Genomic DNA, 12,340 nt, shown 5'->3' on the forward strand with positions numbered 1-12,340 from the left:
CGGCGGTCAGTATGCAGTAGCCATCAATGTCCCACAGTGGCAGTGCCAAAGCGGATTCTTCCCCGAAACAAACAACTTTCTGACCCATGACCCATCAGCAACAGTTAAACCTTTCATAAACCCTCACAGCACTTCTGTCTACAAAAACAGGCAACTCATCGCTGCAGGGTTTCATGTAAAGGCACATTCAGAATATTTACTGATGTATCCTCTAGATAATTCTCCCTTGAAACACTTGATGAACCACAACAGCAATGGATGTGTGGTTTTCTACACCTTACTCTCTCCCTGTATAGACAGATGTCTTAACAACGATATTATACCAGGTCTTGATCAATTAAAAGCATACAAGGGAATTAAAGCCTTTGTTTTCACACATATCTACAACAAGGATAAAGAAAAGGATGATAAAGATACTCTTAGAACTGAACTAAAGAAAATTGCAGATCGCGTGCCACTTTACCGCTGTAACTCTGATGGTTGTATTCTTTGTGGAGAACCAGGTTCAAACATACCAGTGATAGATCAATGTCTAAACTAAATGAATATACACTTGCTCACTTGTGTTGAGTTCTCTGTTTGACAGCGATGCTTTAAATTAACCAGTGAGCTTTTCATATACCTTTTCATATAACCTTTCATATGCTGCCTTTTTCTTTTTCTTTCAAAAAGGACAATTCGTAGAAATAGGTATTCTTGCAGGGGAAAGTAAATGTTCACCTTTCTTTTGATTAGAGAAATGAACAGATACTGTTTTATGAGTGATTCTGATCATCAATAGGAGGTTATATCAAATAAAAAAATGTGTAAGACCTGATAAAGGAAAAGTACCAGTAAATTAAAGCTAATTTGTTTTTCCGGAAACATCTGCCATGATGAACAGAAGAGTTTACTGCTGTGTGAACCACAATGTTTTTCAAAAAAAATGTTTTTATTAAAATGCTAATGTCTTTATTCTTGGGTGACAATAATGTTTAATGGTTTCGTAAACACTTTTCTCATAAACATATTTTTATTGGGAAAATAAATAAATTTCTATGCACCAAACTTTGTGTCCTGTTCTTTGTTGCTGTTCTGCTTTAATTGTTGTCTATAGGGCTCAAGCTATCCCTGTTTTTTTGGGGGGGTTTTTTTAGGTTAAAAAATAGAATATCTAAAAGATTGTTAAACTTAATATTTCTGTAAAAATGCTAAACCAAATAGGGCCATTTTTAATGTTAATAATATTTGAGGTACGAGAAGACAAGCCTCATAGGTAGTTTTTTTTTAAAAGGGATTGTTTTCTCAAAAATCTAAATTGTGTCATTATTTACTCTGTGTTTTTCCTAAAGCTGTTTGACCTTTCTTTTTCTAAACACAAAAGGAGACATTTTTAAAAATGGTCCTGCTTGTGCTTGATCATATATCCTACCAGCTTAAAGAAAGGATGCAAGAGTTACCATTAAAAGTTTTATATATATAACACACACACACACACAGCTTTTAAAAAACAAGCAAGTTTATTTCATCTAGCCTAACTTTTAAAAACTGCTGGTTTAAAAAATTAACTCTTACCGAGTTAAATATTACCTTTACATTAGGTTATTTGTTGTCTGCCTTGCTACTTTTATAATTATTTAATTTAATAATAACAATTATAATAATAAAACACGTAAGTTTTGTTGTTCTGTTATACAATGATGCAAAAAGAGGCCACTGTACATGAGTTTTTAAGTTTTCTTTTTTTTTTTTTTTCTTACATTTTTCTAAAACAAGTTCTGAATGGATTCAAATGTGACTTTTGAAATCTTGAAATTTGAAATCATATTTCATTATTTACAATGAGCATCAGGTTTATATAGGCATATTTTAGTAGAGTAGGCTATATATTCACCTCTCAGTGTGCTGGTGGAACTGTCAGCCTGGTGCTGCTAAATGTATTTCATCCATGAGCCTGTCAATCAAACCTGAACACACACATTCAGTCAGTGGAGAAAGGTACAGCTGCGCCTGCTCCTCATCCACACACACACACACACACACACACACACACACACACACACACACACACACTCCTCAGGTTCCTCTCGATGGAGGTCAGGATCCACTCATGGAAACTACTGGATTCAGTCAGCTGGAGATTCAGCATTACCCTGAGGAAAAGAGAGACTGTGAGCGCAGATGCGTCTGGATGCATGAGACTGAGAGGAACTGGGTGTCAGGGGGGATTCAGTCAATACGAACATTTTACTTCACAGTGAGATGAGTATAAAACGGAAAAAAAGAGTTGAATAAAATGCCGCGTGTCTCTGCTGTAAACCCCCAGGATACTGTATTGTATTGAGTCTAAACAGATGCCCAAAGAATGTCTTGATTTCACCAACAACAAACAGCATAATATCGACACATTGGGTTTCGTTTATTTGTGTCTTGAATGTGACACGTCACCCACTCGAGTGTGGATAAAAGAAATGAAAGAATATCCCACGTCACGGTTAATTTGGCGCTGGTGTGCGCGTGAGGAAATGTATTATTATAATGCTGTTTGATAAGCTGTTCTGTCGGGAAATGAACACTAGATGGCGATATAAGATCAGTGCTCAATTCAATACCCGAAGACTGAGCATCCGCTCTCAGCTCCTCAAAATATTCTGCCATTCACTAATCATTATAGTAATAATATTGAAATACTTTAAATAACATTATTTTCATCCATAACATTATCGTCTTATTATATAATGTATTCATATCATTTATTATTTTTATTCCTTATAATATTATTGGTCGATGAATATTTTAAACTGCACTAATTTTATAATATTTTGAATAATTATAGCCTAATAATAATTGAAATTATTAAATGTTTAAAATGAAGATTACATTGGTATAATAACTATAATTAAATAATTATAATTAAATAACAAAATATTACATATACACATATAGGCTATATGTAATTAAATGTAATTATGTAATTAAATAATTGTAATTTGAATCCATCCTAACGCAATTTTAACTCTTTTTTTTTTTTACCTACAAGCATAAACATTTTTACATTATTATTATAGTTAATATTATTATTATTTTACACTATACTATTTTAAATATTTTTCTTATGTGTAATCTATCTATCTATATATATAGTTATTATTATTATTATTATTATTAATGCTTAAACAACAATAACATAAGAACATTGCCAAGGGAATACATAGAAATAGACAAACACAAATAAAAAAAACGATACAGAATTTCTAAATAATATATACAAACATCGATATAATGAACACTTCTTTCTTTCTTGATTGATTGACTGGTACGTCACTACAGATGCCACGCCCCCTCCAGCAGATCTCGCTGAGTGCGCGTCTCGTGCACCTCAAGAAGATCAGTCGCGCGGAGCAGCACGAGTGACGAGGAGGAATAAACAGGAATAACGGAGAGACAGTTACTGGACGAATGGCGCTCATGGCCGGGATTATTTACGCGCTCACCTCACTTTTCCTGGGGATTTGTGCAGGTCTGTCCGCTCCATGGAATTATCCGGCGAACGAAGGTAAGAGGGGTGGAATAAAAGAGGAAAAGTTTAGGGCGCACAGTGAAACTCAGGGGCACATGCAAGTAAAACGGTAACGATATGTGGCCAAATCCCTCAAGTTAAGAAAAAACGCAGTCCTAAGTGCTAAGTTAGTTAACATTTTAATGAGTTTTAAAGAAGTTTTAAAGGAGTTTGTTGCAAGTGTTGTCCGAAAATATAATGTACTAAATAAACACAGAAGGACAGTTGACATGTTAATAGCTTTTAAACAAAATACTGTTCATATAGAGATATGCCACAGATTTATTATCCACATTTTATTTTAATTTTTTTATATATTTTTTTATTATTCACTATTCTTTTTATCCTTCCCCTAATTAGTATGTATAATGTCATACTCATATGTCTTACATTTTACCTTGAATGTAAGTTAATCTGGGCCCTTTTTTTTTTTGTCTTGCAGTCACAATAATTAAATAGTATAGCTGCTAGTAATAATTTGATTTCTGGAAATATAAACATTATCCTACACTACATATAATATCACACATCATAATAATAACTGTTGCTTTATAATTATTATCTCTTGTGTAGTCTGGAGTTCTCTTTGTTTAACGGAAATGTTTTAGTCATTTTCAAGAAAAAAAAAATTATTCAAGTCTTTATATTTTGATCATTCTTTTGTCGATTACTATTGTTTAATGATTTATAAACCATGAGTCAGTGCTCTCATATCAAACGCTTGTGCACTTGTCTGTCACTTTTTGGCCTCCTTTGCAGCTGTTGTCATTATTTATCAGAGATTTAAGCCTTCAAAACTTCATCCTAGCATCAGTTTTCTCCACTATAGGGTAAAACACACAAGTTTTGGCGATCTCATTCTCAAGTCTTCTGTCTCTTTCTCCTTCAGTCCCGCTGTTGGATTCCAGATCAGTGCTGGGAGAACTGGCATGGGTCGCAAGCCCGACGGAAGGAGGGGTGAGTCAAAAAACCCATCTCTCTTTCTCCATGTCCCGTTCCAGCTTGATCTCTTTAGTATTCATACGTATAGTTCTAGCACATTTCAATACATTTAGCTAGATACAATACAATATGCAAGATAAAAACACTCCTAAAAATAAAGGTTCTTTATTGGCATCAATCGTTCCATGAAGAACCTTTAACATCCATAGAATGTTTCCATTGCACTAAAGGTTCTTTAGAGTGAAAATAGATTCTTTATGGAACCCAGAATGGTTCTTTAATGGCATCACTGAAAAAAAAAAAACCTGTTGAAACCTTTATTTTTATTAATACAATATCAATGTATTGAAAGTGTCTAAATTGTTAAGCCTAAAAGGACATACAAATGTTTGCAAATCATTTGAAGTTCATAGAATATTAAATTCATTGGTAAATTGCATTGAATTATTATTAAATGAGATTAATTAAATATGTTAAACGCCATCACATTTATTTAACACATTTACAGATGTACCAAATATGTAATAACAGTTAAAAAAAAATTCTGTTTGGAAGATTAAACACTAGTGTATGATTTACGTTTAATTATTTTCACTCAGAAATTGCTACTAAATTTCCCAAATAGTGACAAGTAACACATTGAATTAAACGTGAAAGTTTTAAGTAAAAAAAAGACTGAAAGAGTATTTTCTGGTAAAACATACTCCAATAACCTTTGTTTTATTACTTTGAAGAGTTTCAGAGTGCAGAGGACTATTTTTGTTAGATCCATCTAGAGTTTTTTAATAAATACATTTTCAATTTATAATGTCTTTTTAGGCAAAGTTTCTCATCCTTCACTCAGAAGTGCCATGAGATTGTGTTTGAGTTTTAAACTCACTGTTTCAGTATAACCAGGATTTATAGACTTTTACATATCGTATGAATAAGCATTTAGGTTTTTGATGCTGTCAGTAAGTTGATATTCTACGTTTCACTGTTCAAAAATGTTCATGTCACGTATGAATACCTCCAAACACAAATGAGATCACCCTGCTCTCTCCACTTCTCTCGGATGTAAATTTTGGAAAGCTAGGTTACAGCGACGGGCGTCAAATTTCCTAAATAGTAGAGGGAGACAGAAATGCCCTTTGTTAGGAAACTCTATCCCTTTTCTCTCAAAAGAGGTAGGGGGGAGAGACTTGGCAACCCAGAGGCAGAGAAAAGGTCTGTGTGTGTGTGTGTGTGCGTGTGTGTGTGTGCGTGTGTGTGTGTGCGTGTGTGTGTGTGTGTGTGTGTGTGTGTGTGTGTGTGTGTGTGTGTGTGTGTGTGTGTGTGTGTGTGTGTGTGTGTGTGTGTGTGTGTGTGAGATTTCAGATTGAGGGGGTCAGCGGGTTCTGTCCGATAATGTATGCTTCTTGGGATCTCTGCACTTTTCGGAGCCCCTCATCACCAATTAGCCGTTTAACATCTTAAGATCAGGTGGATCTAAATGACCACATCAGCGATTCAATAAAACACACAGAATTCCCTTTCACTACAGAGCAGCTCGGCTTCCTTTCGCATCGATCCAAGTTTCATTGAGCTCCTGAGTTCCTCTCCCTCTGTGATCTTCTCCGTGATGGACAGCCCTTTGGCACGGACGGTGGGCGGGTATTCAGACTTTAATACGGCCAATTAGCTCTTTTCTCCTCTAGTCCTGCTATCGGCAGCTCCGGGTTCTTATCTCTGCGCTGCTCCTCTGGGCCTCCGTAGTTACACGGATGAAGGGACGAGCCGAACGGAGACAATCACGGTTCCTGACGGATGCCAGATCACTGTCAGTCTTATTATCCCACAAACGCGCTCAATTAGGTTTAGCGCACGATGAATAATTCCTGGAGATTATTAAGGGCCGTCAGGATGGTCTTTGTGGGACTGTGGCTACTGATATCACAGGAAGAAATTAAAAAAAGATTAAGGTATTGTGCATATGCATTCAGTGGACATCACACTACACAATGCCTATTTGGCATAATACATTTTTGACAAATTGTTTTTTGCTTTATAAAAATTTTAATCACTTGGTAAAATTGTAAAGCAATCTGTACTTATTAACTGAGATGTGCACACTTGTAAGTCACTTTGGATAAATCAATTTTCTCCTAAATCAATAAATGCACATAATTCAAGGTCAAATTAATAATGCACTTACACTACCATCAAAAGTTTGGAAATAATGATGATTTTTTTTGTAATTAGAATAATCATATTAGAATGATTTTCGAAGGATCATGTGACACTGAAGACTGGTGTAATGACGCTGAAAATTCAGCTTTGATCACAGGAATAAATTACATTTTGAAATATATTCAAATAGAAAAAAAAATATTTTAAAATTGAAAAATATTTCACAATATTCCGATTTTACATTTTTAATGAAATAAATGCAACCATGGTGAGCGTAAGATACTTCTTTCAGAAACATAAAAAAATGTTAATTATTCCAAACTTTTGACCGCAGGTTAACATGATACCCAGTCAGACTCTTGGGTATTAGCATGTGTTTAGAGTGTGTTCGTTGGCTGTAATAAAAGTCATTACTGCTGATTAGATGATGAAAACTCAATGAGTCCAATCAGTGGCTGTAATGCTGGTTTAGCAGACGCTGAGAAGTGTTAGGCTGTACAACATTAATGACTGTCTACAGTTGTTATTGTATCTGAGGCTAGTCGAAGAAGAAGAATACGCATTTTCTGAGGTTAGTTCAGGCAAACGTATACTCAAGCCTGTAAAAGTGAAACAGATGTTATGTTTCAGATCTACATTTACTCTACAGCTTCCCATGGTTCAGTCCCGTTTTCACTATGGATGACCTCATGTTTGTTTAGTTAAATGATCGGTTGTTTTCTGTTTCTTGGGAGTCTGGCGAGTATCATACTTTATGTTTAGGGATGCACCGATTTGAAAATTTTGACCGATACCGATAAACGATAATTCTTTATATTTGAAAGCCGATAACCGTTATATTAGCCGATATATGTAAATCCAATTTTTTTGATAATTTTCGAGAGCCTGATTACAAAACAAAAGACTTTCCATTAAAAGCCATGTCACAAGCCCCAAATTATAATGTTCTCATTATAATTTTATGTAGCCTATACGGCAGACTTGCACTGCACATGTTGCACTCGACTGTATTTTCCTTTTTGAAGTGATTCCCATCATATTTCAAGCAATTCAAAACTCAGAAATAATACATTATTTATCGGCTTTAATATATCGGCCACATTTTTTTATCAGGCCGATAACGATAACATTAAAAATCAACATATCGTCCAATATATCATGCATCCCTACTTTATGCATCTAATGTTTTTTTATAGGGATGCTCTGATTGGAATTGATTGATTGGTTTCATCACAAGTTCTTTCATAACTGGTTGACAAAATGCCCTTCTTTGATTTATTGATAATCATATAAATAAGCAGAAAAGTACTAACAAACATTTTCAATTGACCGAATATAATATATTCGCTTACACAAGTCATTATCCATATTAGGATGCATGAGGACATACAGTAGCCTTAGCTTAAAGTTCAATTGACATAAAAAACTACTCACAGGTGAAATTAAATTATTTTCATTGTCATTTGCATCGTTTGAATTATTTTAAAGGGGTGGTTATGATTACACTTTTCTAACTTTAGTTAGTGTGTAATGTTGCTGTTTGAGCATAAACAACATCTGCAAAGTTACGACGCTCAAAGTTCAAAGCAAAGGGAGATATTTTCTCTTACAAAAATCACTTTTTAATGACTACATCAAACGGCTGGTAGGGACTACACGAACATCCTCCCGGGTTAGTGACATCACCAACCCCAACATTTACATAAAATCTGTCTCGTAACAAAGGGCTCTATATGGCCCTGCTAAGAATGAGCTCTTGAAGCTCCGCCCCCTCTGTGCCGGGAGCAGCAGCTCATTTGCATTTAAAGAGACCACACACAAAACGACGCGTTTTTGCTCACCCTCAAAAAAGGACAATTTTAACATGCTATAAAAAATTATCTGTGGGGTATTTTTTGCAAAAATTTCACATACACACTCTGGGGACATCAGAGACTTATTTTATATCTTGTAAAAAGGGGCATTATACCACCCCTTTCATTTATTTTTTAAAAAGTAACTTGTGACTTTGTGTAAATTCATTAAAGAACCGACTCGTGTATTTGTGAATCCAAACGAGATGCGCTGTTTCTGATTCAGTAAAAAGAACCGGCTTAAAAGAGTCATAAGTTTGTGAATCGGAAAAGGACAACTCAGTAGAAATACTTGTTTTTTGTCATTATTTTGTCATTTTCTCATTACATTTCATTTAGTCACATTATTCTCTATAGGGCACAGCTGATTGGTTCCTGCTGTATCAGTAGCCAATGAGCTCACTGCTCAACTTTCAAATACTTTTGAAAGCATTTGCAGCGTGCTTTCAGAAACCCTCCACCTTCCCCAGCTCCACCTGTATCTGCTACGGAATTGAGAAGGTCTTATAAATAAATGATTTTCATAATTTTCTTCTCATTCCTAACATTGGTCTTGTGCTGTCTCATGCAGTGGGAAGAGGTGAGCATCATGGACGAGAAGAACATCCCCATCAGAACATACCAGGTGTGTAACGTAATGGAGCCCAGTCAGAACAACTGGCTCAAGACTCACTGGATACGGCGTGGCCCGGCCCAGCGTATCTACATCGAGATTAAATTCACCCTGCGTGACTGTAACAGCCTGCCCGGCGTCATCGGCACATGCAAAGAGACGTTCAACCTCTACTACCTCGAGTCTGACTCTGATAACGAGCGGTACACTCACGAGAGCCGCTTTGCTAAGATTGACACGGTGGCGGCGGACGAGAGCTTCACGCAGGTGGATATTGGTGATCGGATCATGAAGCTGAACACTGAGGTTCGGGATGTCGGCGTTATGAGTCGCACGGGCTTCTATCTGGCCTTTCAGGATGTAGGGGCTTGCATCGCGCTGGTTTCTGTTCGTGTGTTTTACAAAAAGTGTCCGTTAGCCGTGAGGAACCTAGCGCAGTTTCCTGACACAGTAACTGGGGCGGACACGTCATCCCTGGTGGAGGTGCGCGGCTCCTGTGTGAATAATTCGGAAGAGCAGGAGGTTCCCAAAATGTACTGCGGCGCAGATGGAGAGTGGCTGGTGCCCATCGGGAATTGCCTGTGTAACCCTGGATACGAGGAAAGGAATGAGCAATGTCAAGGTAAGACACTTCTGATGTTACAGTCAAACTAGCACAACTGATCTTGGGCAAAATGTTAAAAATTTTCAGTTCTTGAGTTGGAATTTTGAATTGAGTTGGCCACACCTACAGGAAGTTGTTTGTTCTGTCATTTCTCTCTGTCTGTAAGGCCTATACGGGTCATGCACAACAAACTTCCACATTCTGTAAAACAGGTCGCATTGCTTCAAGTTCAGTTCTTTTGAACATGCTACATTAAATATGGAGCTGTTTTTCTTACCTACCAAAGATGAGCAAAACTAATCTTCATCGCATATGCAGGGTGACTTTTTTTTTTTGACACATAAAAATTCCATAGCTATCGCAATCAGTTCATGCTGCTGTTAACACTTTCTCCGTCTGAAACCAGTTTTCCGGTCTGTTCATGTGATGTTCGGCATAAAGCCTATAGAGTGCAACAGTCAGGTTCCAGAAGATTTTTTATTTATTTTTTCTCCATAATGGAATTGATTTTTTAATAATAACTTGTAATTATGTAATAATTGTAAATATAAAAATAATTTATGGTATATGCTTTTGATGAAGCCATCAGGCTGCATTATTATCAAAATTCCTTGTGATAAACTACATTACCCATGATTCTGCAAAGAAATCTCCACCTATCATTTAATCTCTTAAAAAGTTGATTTACCGCTGCTCGCCCACTCCCATGAAGCACTGCGAAGGACATAGAGTCAGTTTCCATGCTCTCAAATTACTTAACATAAAATATATTGTATCTGTATGTATAATCAACATCTTTGAATACATTTTTTATTTGATTATGCCATTCGCAATGGGATTGTAGTTCTTTCCCTCGTTAAAGCTTTGAAGTACACAGTCTTGTGCCTTTGTCTTTTTTGTTTGACTTTCAAACACTTTTTTTGCTTCAAATCAAAGTTTGTAATGGTTTAATCTCAGAGCTGGTTGACTTTGTTCATGGCTTAGTTATAACTCTAAAATTAAGACTTTTTAAAAAATCCCTATGGGAGAAGTGGATGGGAAAAATACTTCCAGATCCGAGGCCGCTGAAAAAGTGGGTGGTGGCGTCTGTATTGCATTCTGTAAAGTTTCAAACATCTAATTAAACTTTTTTCAAAGCATTCCTATTTAAAAATTGCAGTTATGAGTTAATTAATTTTAATACTACTTTCTTACATGCAAATTGCAATTCTGCATCATGTTTGTTCATTTCAAATTCAGTTCAAATTCACTTCTGAATGGCGCACAACACTGCCATCCATCAATCCATCCATCTTTTCCCTTCTTCTTTCAAGCGTCTGTCATCAGGTGGTAATAATAGCACTTCTGATTCTGGTTTATCAGCATTTGTGGTTGTGTAATAAGGAGGACTGAGCTCGTTCCTCCCATGAGACCGTTACGTGAGAACAAGAGATGCTGATTACAAACAGAGAGGACGAGAGGAGAGTGCTGTCCTCAACCAAGCGTTCTCACGGAACTAAGTTCATTATAATCATACTAGTTAGGCTCTGGACTTTGTAATTAACAGATTTTTGGCAACTTTATGCCACATAATAGGATGTGACTCACTGTGGATGTGTGTGTGTGTGAGAGAGAGAGAGAGAAAGATGGAATGAGTTGAGGCATGTTATCAAGAATCTAAAAATGGCAGAGGGCCCCGAGTGTGATGAATGGATCCTTGGAGGAGAAAAAATGTAATTATCTTTAAAACTGACATCTCATTCTGCCATAGATCAAGCCAAATAAGAGCCTGTGACAATAATAAATACGTGTCACACAGAAGTGTTGACAGAGAAAAGGGAAAGTAGGACTTCTCTTGTGCTTAATGACTTCTAGACATGTGCTGCCATTTGTAGATGTGCCGCAAAGACGCACTGCAAACACTTTTCGTGGTTTCCATCGTGATGATGAGGGAAAGCCGGCGCCACCCTTGACCTTTGCCCCCGAGAGGTCACAGATCAAAGGTTACGTTCTCGATCAGGCCGCAAGTGCAGTCATCTGGAGCTGTTTCAGGTTTCCTTAAGTGTGCGTCAAGTCCACGATGAGTTGAATTTTCTTGGAGTTTTTGGAGGGGAATTGTGTTACAGGCTGATTATTAGCTATTCAGATTATTAGCTTGCATGAATATTGATGGCATTTGAATCCACATTAATTATTCTGAAAATTTAAAACTAAATAGCAACATTTTATGGATTGTTTTCACACTTTGCAAAGATATTTTTGTGACATTTCCAGTATTTCCTACTATGGATGTCAATGTTAATTAGAATAATTAATCGCCACATTGTGTAACTAATATATAATAAAATGTCTGTGTGTGTGTATGTATATACAGTACAGGTCAAAAGTTTGGAAACATTACTATTTTTAATGTTTTTGAAAGAAGTTTCTTCTGCTCATCAAGCCTGCATTTATTTGATCAAAAATACAGAAAAAAATGTAATATTGTGATATATTATTACAATTTAAAATAATTGGTTTTTAATTTATTATACTTTAAAATATAATTTATTTCTGTGATGCAAAGCTGAATTTTCAGGATCATTACTCCAGTCTATCACATGATCCTTTAGAAATCATTCTAATATGATGATTCATTATCAAAGTTGGAAACATTTCTGCTG

At 36.1% G+C, this 12,340-nt stretch overlaps 1 protein-coding gene across 2 annotated transcripts in view; it reads left to right on the forward strand.

Annotated features, from left to right (window-relative positions):
• Window positions 1–12,340, forward strand: part of epha4l (eph receptor A4, like) — a 132,060-nt gene that overhangs the window by 83,071 nt on the left and 36,649 nt on the right. The window contains exons 1-3 of one of the 2 annotated variants that reach the window (XM_082179942.1): window positions 3,297–3,535; window positions 4,428–4,495; window positions 9,053–9,716. In XM_082179942.1, coding sequence (XP_082036068.1) covers window positions 3,439–3,535; window positions 4,428–4,495; window positions 9,053–9,716 — 829 coding nt within the window. In that variant the 5' untranslated portion in view covers window positions 3,297–3,438. Of the gene's footprint in view, window positions 1–3,296; window positions 3,536–4,427; window positions 4,496–9,052; window positions 9,717–12,340 lie in introns of those variants that run through there. The other variant, XM_082179943.1, reaches the window with a different exon arrangement.

The sequence above is a fragment of the Leuciscus leuciscus genome (genome assembly GCF_965113295.1).
Source record: "Leuciscus leuciscus genome assembly, chromosome: 9".
In the NCBI taxonomy this organism is placed as follows: domain Eukaryota; kingdom Metazoa; phylum Chordata; class Actinopteri; order Cypriniformes; family Leuciscidae; genus Leuciscus; species Leuciscus leuciscus.